The 12,504-nt window shown below is 41.9% G+C and overlaps 1 protein-coding gene across 1 annotated transcript in view; it reads right to left on the bottom strand.

Moving 5' to 3' along the window:
- Positions 1–11,165, bottom strand: part of pawr (PRKC, apoptosis, WT1, regulator) — a 56,395-nt gene extending 45,230 nt beyond the window's left edge. Inside the window, exons 1-2 of the mRNA XM_008400448.2 lie at positions 8,361–11,165; positions 7,410–8,110 (exon numbers count right to left, since the gene is read on the bottom strand). Of these exons, the coding sequence (XP_008398670.1) occupies positions 7,410–7,997 (588 nt within the window). The 5' untranslated portion in view covers positions 7,998–8,110; positions 8,361–11,165. The remainder of the gene's footprint in view (positions 1–7,409; positions 8,111–8,360) is intronic.
- Positions 11,166–12,504: the final 1,339 nt, after the last annotated feature.

Below are 12,504 nucleotides of genomic sequence, written 5' to 3'. Positions count from 1 at the left end.
GTTCACGCGTCTTCACTAACCAAAAGTTTCTAAACACAATGATTTAAAAATGTTTTAAAACCAAATAAAGAATGCAACACATGTGAACCTACAAGTTTGCACTTCTCGTAAGAGTAATTAAAGATCTTCACAGTTTACAGAAGCACAAATAAATCCTATTTATCATTTAATCAATCTAGATTTCAATTTTCCTTGCTACTGATTGGCTGAACCTCTAAAGGCAGAAACAAGGAAGATCATGGATGTTAGCTTGTGCAAAAGTGTTAAAATGGCTTCCAGATTAATGCAAAGTACAGGAATGTTGAGTTTTGAACATTAAAACGGCCACCTATGCGTGTATTTAGAGGGTTTCTCAAGTACGCACAGATTTTAGCTTCTTGCTGGTGGTTGTGGGCCACAAACCAATTTGAGCACCATTGCATTGCTTAAAATCCTCAACATTTTCAAGAATATAAATTAAAAAGTTTGGATGAGGGTGAAATTTCAGAAAACACTGTCTGACTGGACATAAACATTTTCTAAAATAAAATGTTTTGTTCCCAGTGACAACAGAGAGACCAGGGAGAGTCCAACTGAGAATTTATTGACATTTAAGAAACTTTATAGCCAACCACTAGTGATAATTAATGTGTACTGCATCTGAAAGATGTTTGTTGACTTAACAACTGTGCATCTTTCATGCATTGCTTTACTTATGTGCTTGCAAAAATCTCCCTTCAGTTATGCAAGAAGATGCTAAAATTATTCATTGACCTAAAGGGATTTGGGAAATTTAAAAAGCAGCATTTTACAGAACAAGTAGGAAACTGGCAAACCAAATTTGAACCAAACATTAAAAAAGAAAAGTGGGAAGAGGGATACTGGGTTCTCCAAGTAATTCTACTTTAATGAATACAAACAGACAAGCCTCCCAAATGCCTAATCATGCAGAGTGGCCTGATTAGGGCTGACTCACAAAATTCCCCACAGTCTCCAGCAAAGAATGCCCGACAAATAGGTTACACGTTACAGATGCACAGAATCACTCCTAATCCTCGACTTGGTTACTTAATACCCCCCCCGCAGAGTGAGAGTCTTGTATGTCTACATACCCGGCGGCAGAAAAACCAAGAAAGAAAAAAAACATCGCCCACGACAGCAGCAGACTTAATTTCAAAAAGTGGAAACATGAAACCGATTAACTCTTATCTCTGCATGCCTCCACAGACTACTAGGATTAAAATCCCACGTGGTGCATTTCTGTAAACTGCCTCCACAAACAAATGCCAAGTCGTATTTGTTTCAACTTAAGACCTGGTAATGAAGTATAAAACAAAAGAGACTGGGTAAAACGGTGCAAAAATGAATGAAGAACTCGTTTGAACTTTCAGAGCAAACATGGTTAGATGAGGGCAAAGCTATGCAGTTTTACTAAGAAAACAGACTGGGTTTGGCTAAATGTTTGCAAGAATTTTGTAAAAGAATATTTTGACAAAAGAATCATTCACTTTGTGCTTCATTTGGAAATATTAAGCTAAAAATAGGACAAGTGCATCACTACGTCATTGAATACACGTGTTTCCGTAATAGGAGCATATTCCACTTAAAAGATTATCTAGAAAGACAGCAATAGTGTCACTCAAGCATTAGCATTGACGTGCACAATGCCTCAGACGTAAGCCAGATGCTTCCCTGTCAGGAAACGGCCTTCACAAACAGACGAGGGTCAGCACCAGTCCATACAGAGGCCGACCAAACCCTCAGCCGATGGGACCTTCTGATAACGTTGGTTACAGCTACATCAAGGGAGGGGGAAGTCATGCTACAAGTAGGCATGCAGCCCAAGTCGCAGGTATTCACAAAATGTGCACATTCCTGTGCAAGCCTCTGCAGGGGGGCACTTTATCCTTAAGTAATGATCTGCACTCTGCCCCAGGAAGTTTCTGGACTCATAACTAAAGAGCACCAACCTGGATAAGAGATGCCTTGAACTTTGTACGCAAACAGCAGCAATGCTTCAACTGCAAACAGAACCAGGGGTCTGGATGGGGGTCTAAATGAGTCATACCTGGTTGTGAGTGCAATGTAGGCCCATTGTGAGTCTATCCTTTCACACAGCAAGAGCCAAAATCTTCTGTCAGAGTTTTAGAGTCATAGTTGGCTGAATAAGACAGAGTGGCTCTTAAAAATTAGGTTTTGGTTCATGACAGGTATGACCTGCAGTTTAAGCTCTATTGAGTTTAGCAGAGTCCTGATTTCTAACCTGAAGACAAAAACAAACAAAACAATTAGTGTTTTTTCCACATTAGGCTGGAAAATATACATTTTTGGCTCTTATATTTATAAGATACCCAAGATTGGAAACCGCAAGTGACTGTGGTCATGTAGTAACACAAACATGAAACTGAATGACATCAGCATATGAGAGGTGTAACGTTTTACATTTTTTGGGTCATATACATATTCAATAGAAGTGGTCCAAGAATGAATCCTTGAGGAACACCAGATTAGTCTGATTTCTAACTGCCAAATACTGTAGTCTGCTAAATAGTGAGTACTAAAGTAAAGAAAGAAATAATTTATAAGGCCGTTTATACAGCTTTAATAATCGTGGAGGGCACCGCATGACTAAACTGTAGATACTCTTCAGCTGGTTTGGTCACATCTGACAAAAAAAAAAAATGCTAGCCTGGTGAGGTATCAAGCTAATATGAACAGGCATTTATACAACTGTCTCACATGATGAACAAAACCACATGCCATGGCTCATTGCAGCACTACGGTGTGTTTTATGAGGTGCTGAAAGACCCCCAGGTGCATGTGTGGAAAAAGGGGCCAGACATGGTAAAGACTTTATTTCAGCCGTAGAGCGCTTTCTCTTTTTGTTTTCTCCTTCCTTTAAAACTCCCCTTATCTAAGGTACACAAGATTGAGATGGAATTTTTCTCAATCCTAAAATATTTTCAGTGACGGTAAATGGTAAGACATTCCAGAATTTTTTTTTTTTTAAGTAAGTCGACCAAAACATTCCTGCAATTCAAAGACAGAAAGCAAAAACACTCAGCCTAAATAGCTCAACACTAGTGATGTTATCCATCTGCTATTTACTGTCATGATGGGCCCATCTTTGGAGACCAATTAAAAGGATAATAAAATGAGCTCCACCATCTGAAAATTACCTTCTTGCATTCTTTAACAGATCAACAAAAGTTAAAGACAAAGAATTTTAACACCAAGTCGTCTAAAGTCTCACTCACACACTTGTGGTTCATCTTGTGGCCAAGTGAACCACAACAATCTAAAAGGATATTCAGCTTGTGGTTTATTCAGGCTGCAAGAGAGAGCAAGACTTTCAATAGATAACAGAAAGGCTCAGTGGAGGGAAGCAAAGTTTCTGCTTGTTCATCCTTTTGAGCTTTCAACCAATCCGTTATGGGACATGTTGCTGAATTTGGGAATATTAATAACCTCTTCAAACTACAAATTAGTTAAGAAGGGATGGACATTGTTTGGGGAACACACACAGATACCGATGTCCTAATGCTAAATACGCTAACCCCGCTAATCATCAATCCTAATCCTATTTTAGCAACTGCAGCAGTCTTACACGAGAAGCTTGATATCACTTGCCATTAGTAGAAACAATATGGGAAGGACAGAAAAGAAAGTTACAATTGTTAATATACTAGAATGTAAAGTGGAGTTAAACTATAATAAATCAAACATCTGGGTTAAGTAAGCCCCTGTGTTGTCTTGTGGTTGTGTACTGCATGGTAAACTAGTTTATCTCAATCGGCAGAGCTGCAGGAAAACCTGGAGAGGCGCTGGTTGAGGTAATGCTTCTCTGCAGCTTCTCCTGGGCCTGAGGCGTTTGACCACAGCCTCGTAAACCTCAAAACTCGTAAAAGTCAACACAATGAGCAACGAATGCACCATGCGACAGACGGGAAACATGCTTACATCACAGATGAAAATCTCTTCAGATAAGAGAACTCAACATTCCACAAACATTCTCTCATTTAAGTGCTTCTCTGTTGCTTAAGCTCTTCTTACAAAGGTCAGGGGTCAATCCCACCAAGAGTGCCCTCTGCACTGCGGTTATTAGTGGGCAACACCATACAGAAGTATCTCTCTCCAACTGAGTATGGAGCTTTTATCATGCCATTATGGCCTCAGTGGTCAGAATATTGGGTTCCCTGGACGCTCTGAAATTCCTCTCTGCAGCTTTTATTCTGCATAAAATGAGCAGGGAAGATAATCCCAGGCAACTCCATTCACACCTGTCCATTCATGTTTACTTCACAAAGGGGGGCTTGTGAGAGGAGTCTTCATTTGCATGGTTTGCTTCTCGTTTTAGGAAAAAAAAGGGGGAGAAAGGAAGACTTGCACACAGAAAATACATATCAAAGCACCAATGTAAAGTGTTTAATAGTTTATGTGTGTTAAATGAACCCAGGCAGGTACTTTCACTGTGGTAGTTATGGATTAATTCTGCCAATGACAGAAAAAAATTAAACACGTAAAAATTTAGACAGGAAAGAAACTAATTAGCCGGATAGCTAAAAATTACATCATTTTTTGTTAAGTACTGCTAAAGTTAATGCATTTTCACATATTTTCTAGTTCCTGGAGCCATAATGTGACCTTCCTAAAATATCAAAGAATGGGAGAAGTGGTTCACTGTACTCAAAAGGGATCCAAAGTCAACAGATCTCTAATTGAGCACATCTGGGATGTGGCGGAGCAGGCAAATCAGCACACTGATGTGCAGCTGACAAACGTTTAATAACTCAGATGCCATCATTTTCAAATATACTAAAATCTGAGGAATGTTTCAGACACCTTGTTAAATCTATGCTGGTTCTTGATGTAGTAAGTAGGTCAAACCCAATATCTTCATCTATTAAACTGGACAATGAATGTAAATCTGGACATTCCTCCATTTTGTGCCTTTAGTAGTTTTGCATGTCAGCACGAGGACAGTGGTTTATAATCTGGCATGTAAACCTGGAAGATTTTAAATTAAGATTACAAAAAAAAGAGAAGCGATAAGAAATAAGGTACCGCTACAGCTCTGTACTTCCAACACTTAAGGAGAGCAAAACAACTTTACATGAAAATATATTTAAACTATTTTACCTCTCCAGTGTCTACACTGCTGGACATTTTTTTAAAATGTCCTTCTTGCTTCTCCTCTGCTTAGTAGTTCGCCATGTGGTGTTATTGTTTTGATTTGGTTCCACCTTTCGTAGGGGAGGCTTTCTTTATTTTCACTGCACATAAAATCACAAGAGTTTGGCCTAAATGCTGGTACACCAGATAAAATCAATGCCTCATATGCTACGTTAAGCAGGCCTTAAACCATAGCAGAAGCAGGCATTGGCTGAGTTCCTCTAAATCAAGATTTTTATAAGAAATGAGCTCCAAAACTATAAAATATTTTTCCATTATTATATTCTTAAAGTTTAAAATCCACATAAAAAGATACCAGAGAAAGTTCTGGAATGGCAGGAGTTTGATCCATCTGTATAATCAAATAATATTAAGCTAATGTTTTCTTTGATCTTTGAAAAGAAAATCCAAAAGCATCATATTATTTGCTCAGAACTATTTCTGTATTTGCAGTTCAATATTTGTGGATTTTTCTGTGGCACGTCGCTCCGTGCTACTATTTCCAGATACTTCCCTGAAGCACATCTAAAACATTCAAAAATAAAATGCAGCTTGGGAAGCTGATCTATCTAGACGCAATGCTGGTTGACACACAAGGCAATTTATTTTCATTAGCACTGGTTCCCAAACTTTGACACAAAAATATAACAGCAGCAGCAAAATTTGACCTGGCTGCAAACAAGCCAACTGAACACCGACATAATTCATCCACTTGTAATTATAATTTTGAAACTTTTACTGAAACACAGCCAAAACTGTGCAATTGCTTTTAAAAAGGTTATCTGAAGACCTCCCATGTGTTGTTTTATGACCCAGAAAGGGCTCCTCACCCTAACTTGAGGCAGCACAAATCTAAGATATATGGCAACGCTCATTTGCTGACTACCAGCTGGCCCATGTCCAGTCTTCAAACAGTTTTGCTTGACACTACTGAGCACCTAATAACAGGATTTAGAGCACCAGCTGACAAACTGGTCATTCTCCAAGATTTGGTACATGGAGAGCACAGAGGTCTGGGTGGGTTGTGAATGTGAGAACAAATGGAAAATGGGAAGGTTGTGGACCACTTTTAACCCTAATAAAAGCAGCTCACACTCCCAGCATTTCTGAATAATTTGAGTGCTTTCAGAGTACATAATCACAGCGGTGGCCCTCACTGGGCTGACTGGCACGGCTTCATATCAGAGTTCCTGCATGTGTCTGAACCACAGGAATCAGGCCAGGAGTGTGACATGATTTAAATTCAAAAACAATGAATGTGAACCGTTGCCTTCAAACACACACACACACACACCCCTCCTTCCTTCCCAGAGCTGCTCTCTTTTTTCCTCGCTACAGAGGCTCGATTAAACCAGACACATGTATGAGAGGAATTTGGAGTCTTTTGGGGGAAAACAAGAGCTGGTCTTTGCTTCAAATCATTTATGGAAGTGTTACACACACTGATCCCTAGGAATCACATTTCTGAGTAACAAACGTTGCTGCATTACATATGAGGAATGTTAAACATCTGAAATCACAAAAGAAGGAAAAACAAGGAAATGCTACTTTAGAACCATTTATATGGAGGCCAAAATGTGCTCATAATTTGCCTCAACTCCTGACTTGCTTGAATCCTCCAAGATATTATTAATGAGTTTTGCTATTTTAGACAACATGTGTAAATATGTTTCACAGAGTGCCTTGCAAAAACTTTTCATAATCACAGCTGTAGGATTTCAGGATGGCGTTTCTCTAGTTGTACCATCACTATACTACAACTGAGGGAATGGTGTGTTCAGGGTACCATCTTACGTGTTCGCTGTGTCACCTATTTCAGTCTCGAAAAATCCTTCTGCTTCTTGTACATTTCAGCTTTTCTCTCAACACACCTGACTTGAGGCCTTTACAGAATTTTATGGCTTCCTGAAGGGACCAATCATTTCAGTCAGGTGTGCATCTAAAACATGCTTAACTCTGAAAACCAGGTGATTATTGACGACTAATTCCATTAGTGTAAACTCTGATCAATGGCTTCTTTCTTTTAAGTGACTTCTAAAGCCAGTGGAGTTAATGTAATGCTACAATGGCAAAGGAGGATGAATACAAACACACCACACTTTTAAGATTATTATTATCATTATTATTATTACACCATCCCTTTCCTTGGATTCACAATAGAGTGGCATTACCCGTCATTCCAATACATTGATAAAATCTCATTTTCAAAAATCCAGACTATAAACAATTAGAAAAAGGTTAGTTAGTATCTCACTCACCTCATTGGACGGTATGCTGACAACACCTGTAGATCTCCTCTTTTCCCTTAACTTCCTCTTCTCAATCTGTCCTTTGCCCTTCCTTGCACTGGGACCAGAGTTTTTCTTCTCCTTCCCCTTGCTGGGTGATGGTGACGGACTGTCCTTGTCACTGTCATTATTGCACGCCATCACAGAGCTGGAGTCCGGCGAAGCGCACCGAGTCTTCTCCATCTGAGGCGGGGCCTTCTTCAGGTTGCTCCCCTGGGCGGTGGGTGTGGTGGCTGCGGGTGCGGGTGCGGCCGGGTGGTGCGCCTCTTCCTCGGGTCTGTTCAGCGTGCCACCGGAGGGGGACCGAGCCACCGGAGAGGAGGAGGAGGTGCGGCAGTTCCCCGCGGAGGCGCTTCGGTCCGAGTTGGTACAGAGCTCGGTGCCCGGCGGAGAGCCGAGGCGGCTGTTGCTGGTGCTGGTGCTGCTGGCGGGGTTCAGGGGGACACCAGTGGCTTTTGCAATGTCCCCCAGCATTTTAGCCCTCATTTTCTCCCTTTTTGCCTTCCACTCCTCCAAAAAGTCAGCGGGTGCGTTTGACTTAAACCCGCCAGTAGCCATGATCCCTTTACTGCTTCGAAAGTGAGTGAAAGTAAAGTTGAACTTAGCGCAAACTTCCAGGTCTGGAGAACCTTCCTAATAAAACCACATTCCTCAAGTGATTAACTGTGGAGCTGTTGACAGGTTGGAGGAAAATAAAGTCAGTCTCGCTGAAAAGAACAGCTCAAATGTTTTCAAACAACTAACAAACTAAAAAGTTTCTGTCTCGCGCAGACGCTGAAGAACCGACTTTCTTCAAAAAGTTAAAGCTTTGTACCCACTTAAACATCCTGTCTCAACTCGTTTCTATTAAACACCCTACGTGGATACGTGTTAAACTCGCGAAAGTGAAAGAAAGCAGTGTAAAAGTGGAAGGAGACTCACCTGTCGGAGATGTTTCGCCAAACTGCTCGCTCCGGTCCCACCAGGTGTGACCGCGCTCGGCTCTGATCCGCGGCGCTGGGAGACGCTGCAGGGAGACACCGCGAGCGCTACTGGTGGCAGCGGCGCTTCCGGTGTGCTGGTGAAAAACGTCACCCTGCTATGAAAAGCAGGAGGGCGGGAACGCGCACATGATGGACTACGATTTCTAAAAGTATATCTCATGCATACACACGTTTTACCTTTTAGTCCGCAGTAAGTAACAAACAATTCTTAATTTTTTTTTTCACATATCAACACAAAGAATGCATATTTGCGAAAAAACGAAAGAATATGCACAATTTTTAAAATAAAAAAAATAGATATTCACCTCCTCTTTTACTCTCATGCACATCATTCACCAAAATGCTTTCACAAGGCATCTAATTAGTCTATAGAGGCAACACACGTGTCATTTAATCTCAGTATAAATAGAGCTGCGAAGTGGAGGTGGAGGAGGTTTGCTTGAGAACATTAGCGAACAAACAACATCCTGAAGACAGAAAAACACAGAGGACGTGTCAGGGATCAAGAACAGGAGATGCTCAGAAATGTAAAACACCTCACAGAGCACTGTTTAATCTTAAATGAAAACAACTGTAATCCTACCAAGTTTAACAACTTAAACTGACAGGTGGAGCAAGAAGAGCAGACAGACAAGAGAAGCAGACTCATAGAAACCTTGAAGGAGCGGCAAAGTTCAGCAGTTCAGATGGGAGAATCTGTTGAAAGCAGCAAGTAGTGCAATCTACAAATCTGGCATTTATAGAATATTAAGAAGAATGCCATTGTTCTCTTCCTGTGCACACCAGCACCCAAAGCAAAGTCCATAAAAACATAAATGATATAGTTTGGTGTTGCCTGTCTTTCACAAAGCCCTGACTTCAGCCTGATAAAACACCATTTGGAGGAAGTAGAGTTGAGATTGTGATCCTCTCGTCCAACATCAATGTCTGATCTCACAAATGGATTCCTCAAACTTTCAGAAACGTACTCCTATACTTCGTGAAAAGCTTTTCTAAAACAGTTGAATCTGTCATAGCAGCAAACTGGGGCCAAAAATCATTAGTAAACTCCATGGATTAATAATGAGACGTCACTAAAGTTCGTTCCTCTGTGAAGGCAGACAAAAGAACATTTCTGGCAATCACATATGCTCACAGATCTTTTGTTGTAGTAACCTGAGAGACTCTGGAATATGAATCGCACACGAGTGGATTTTTAACCAAAATAACCATCTGCTATTAGTAGTAAAACAACTCGGTTTTAGTCAGGATGCACGGCACTCCAGAGATGCTCAATCATTTTTGCATTCTGCCATCTTCACTTCAGGCAGTGATTTAAACCAGCTATAGGGGTTTAGCACCAGAAATCTAATTTCATGCTGCAAAAACAGACCTATAACTCTGCTCTGCTCAAGGGTATAATGCTAATAGATTGCGTGTGCACAACTGGTTCCCAAGGGTGCGCTGACTTTCATGGATGTTTGTCACCATTACCCAAACCCGAATTCTTCCCAAAGGATGCATTCGCATCTCCATAGAGTTGGGATTCATTTTTTTTTCTCCTTTTTGGCCGAGAAGCTCCAAAAACACGCCACGCGTCCACACCCCACTGGTGAGTGCAAGCCAGATGTTCAGCCATTATCTCTGCACATGCCAGCCCTGATACAGATAATGAGAAAAGCAGGGTGGAGCGAGCAGGGGAGGCACTTTTCCTAAAAATAAACCCTGATCTATGGGCAAAGGTCACACTGCTGCATATTTAACATATTTCTGCATTCTGTTGGAAGAAAAACGGCGCAGAGGGCGTAAAGGTTGCGGCTGAGCACTTTCCATTCGTGCCAACACGAACACCTCTGTCCTGCCAAATAAATCCCCAAAGCACTCCAAGCAGCATACGCATCCTCACACTTTACTAAGTTTTATTTAATATTTCTTTAATGCTCTAAGCCCAATCTAATGGGTTTGAATTGGTTTGTTTTCAATAAAAGGAGTCGCTGTGTGTTTTGCGACCATAATGCATTCAGGGTAAACAAATGAAGCGCTTGCCGGGCTGTAAAATGAGCTCAGCAAGCAGCCGCAGATTTATACTCGACATAACGCAGCACGATGGCTGCTCATGCGCTCACACATTCCCCTTTTATTTAGCAGTAATGTCTCACTCAGAGGCTATTAGATGCAGCGAGGAGCCCGCGTCGCGTTCACTTTTCCATGAAATTGTGCATCCAGTAAGAAAGAGCTCAATAAACGACCGACGACCCAGATGTTGGGCTTGCATTGCAGATGTTCAGCTGGGCCAGGAGATGTGTGGAGACCGACCACTGGAGGGGTTTTTCCCGACAAGAGAAAACCGATTCTGTGCCGCCTTTCTTGAAGGGAATAGTCAAACTTCAGAAAGCAATTAGAAAGAAAGTAGGTCGATAAAAAGGAAAGCAAAAAGCAGTTCAACTGCCATGCTAAGGAGGATTAGTGTTTGATTCACCTTTCACACCCTGGCTCCCTTCAGATGATCCTGGATTTGAGCTGTTGAGCTGCCTGTTACTGCTGCCGCCCTTTAATCCTCCTCCAAGTTCAGGCCGGTGCGGGTCAGGGCAGCTCGGCGCCGAGCGACAAGGTCAGCAGCAGGACGGACACCAAGCAGAGACTTTCAGCTGACACACTTTTTCAAAGAATTTCCATGAAAACATTTCACTACAGGGCTGCACAGTGGTGCAGTTGGTAGAGCTGTTGCCTTGCAGCAAGAGATTCCCGGCCCCGGGAATCAAACCGGGGCCGGGTTCGATTCCCGGCCTGGGTCTTTCTGCATGGAGTTTGCATGTTCTCCCTGTGCATGCGTGGGTTTTCTCTGGGTACTCCGGTTTCCTCCCGCAGTCCAAAGACATGACTGTCAGGTTAATTGGCCTCTCCAGATTGTCCCTAGGTGTGAGTGTGTGTGTGCGTGGTTGTGTGTCCTGTGTGTCTCTGTGTTGCCCTGTGACAGACTGGCGACCTGTCCAGGGTGACCCCGCCTCTCGCCCGGTACGCTAGCTGGAGATGGGCACCAGCAACCCTCCTGACCCCACTGAGGGACAAGGGTGTAAGAAAATGGATGGATGGATGGACATTTCACTACATCACTGATGTATTCTGGCTACCTAGTATAAAAGAATGAAATAACTTCTAACTTGTAGCAAAATCTGTTTTGGAGAAATTAAATTGTGCAAAATGTATGCTTTACAACAGCAATTCCTTCATTGTGAGTTGCTACTGAACATCTTTACCTTACAGATTTCGTCCTCTCCATCACCGCCTGTTGCCTCCAAAGGTTCAAATAAAGTTCTGGGTTCAGGTCAGCATCCGTCTACAGATGTTCGTTGAGATGGGAGAGCCAGGGCGCCATCTTTATCTTCTTGTGCTGAGTTGGCAGCACAGAAACGTCCTTGAGTTTGCTAAATGATTAATCAACATTTGCATCAGGTCTCTTCTGGTTGTTCTGATGATTCTAAATCAATAAAATCAGTTTAGATCTTTCAGAAAAAAGATTGTTTCCCAAACTTTTTTTTTTGTAGTTTTAATTGGATGGTATATCCGTTTTTTTGATGTTTGGTTTTTGGCTCTTTAAAATCGAAAAAAAAACAAGATGTCATACATTTCATTTTGTTTACAAAAATGTGTTGTGTGTACATATGAAATCAGAAGAGCTCTGCTCCCTCAGAACTGATACAAACTCCAGGATTCCTCTGACAGTGCAGGATATTTAGTTTCCTGCCGTTACAACTCAGCCTGAGTGTGAAAGACGTCTCTATATCCTGTTTTCGACATGCATCCACAACAATCTGCCGTCGCCTTGAATTGCATTTCTGTAACCGAGCATGTTTATCTTTGTTTCGGCGACAGACTCGAGTTGTCACATCATCCGGATGCCTCGATTTGTCATTGTTTGTCACTGGAGAGAAACCCTGCTGCTGTTTGTCCTATGAGCAGAGTGGTTTTGTGCACCGAGTGTGTCTAAGTCTAGCATTTAAGATTGCAGCTGGGGAGGAGGTTTGTTTGGGCTGCTGTGCTTTCTGGTAGAGGAGACAGGGGTGAATGAGAGCGTCTCTGCGTGTGACTGTAGCTGCAAAGGT

This window comes from Poecilia reticulata, linkage group LG23 (assembly GCF_000633615.1).
Source record: "Poecilia reticulata strain Guanapo linkage group LG23, Guppy_female_1.0+MT, whole genome shotgun sequence".
In the NCBI taxonomy this organism is placed as follows: domain Eukaryota; kingdom Metazoa; phylum Chordata; class Actinopteri; order Cyprinodontiformes; family Poeciliidae; genus Poecilia; species Poecilia reticulata.
The sequence above is the reverse complement of the archived record's forward strand: the minus strand, read 5'-3'. Positions and strand labels throughout refer to the sequence as shown.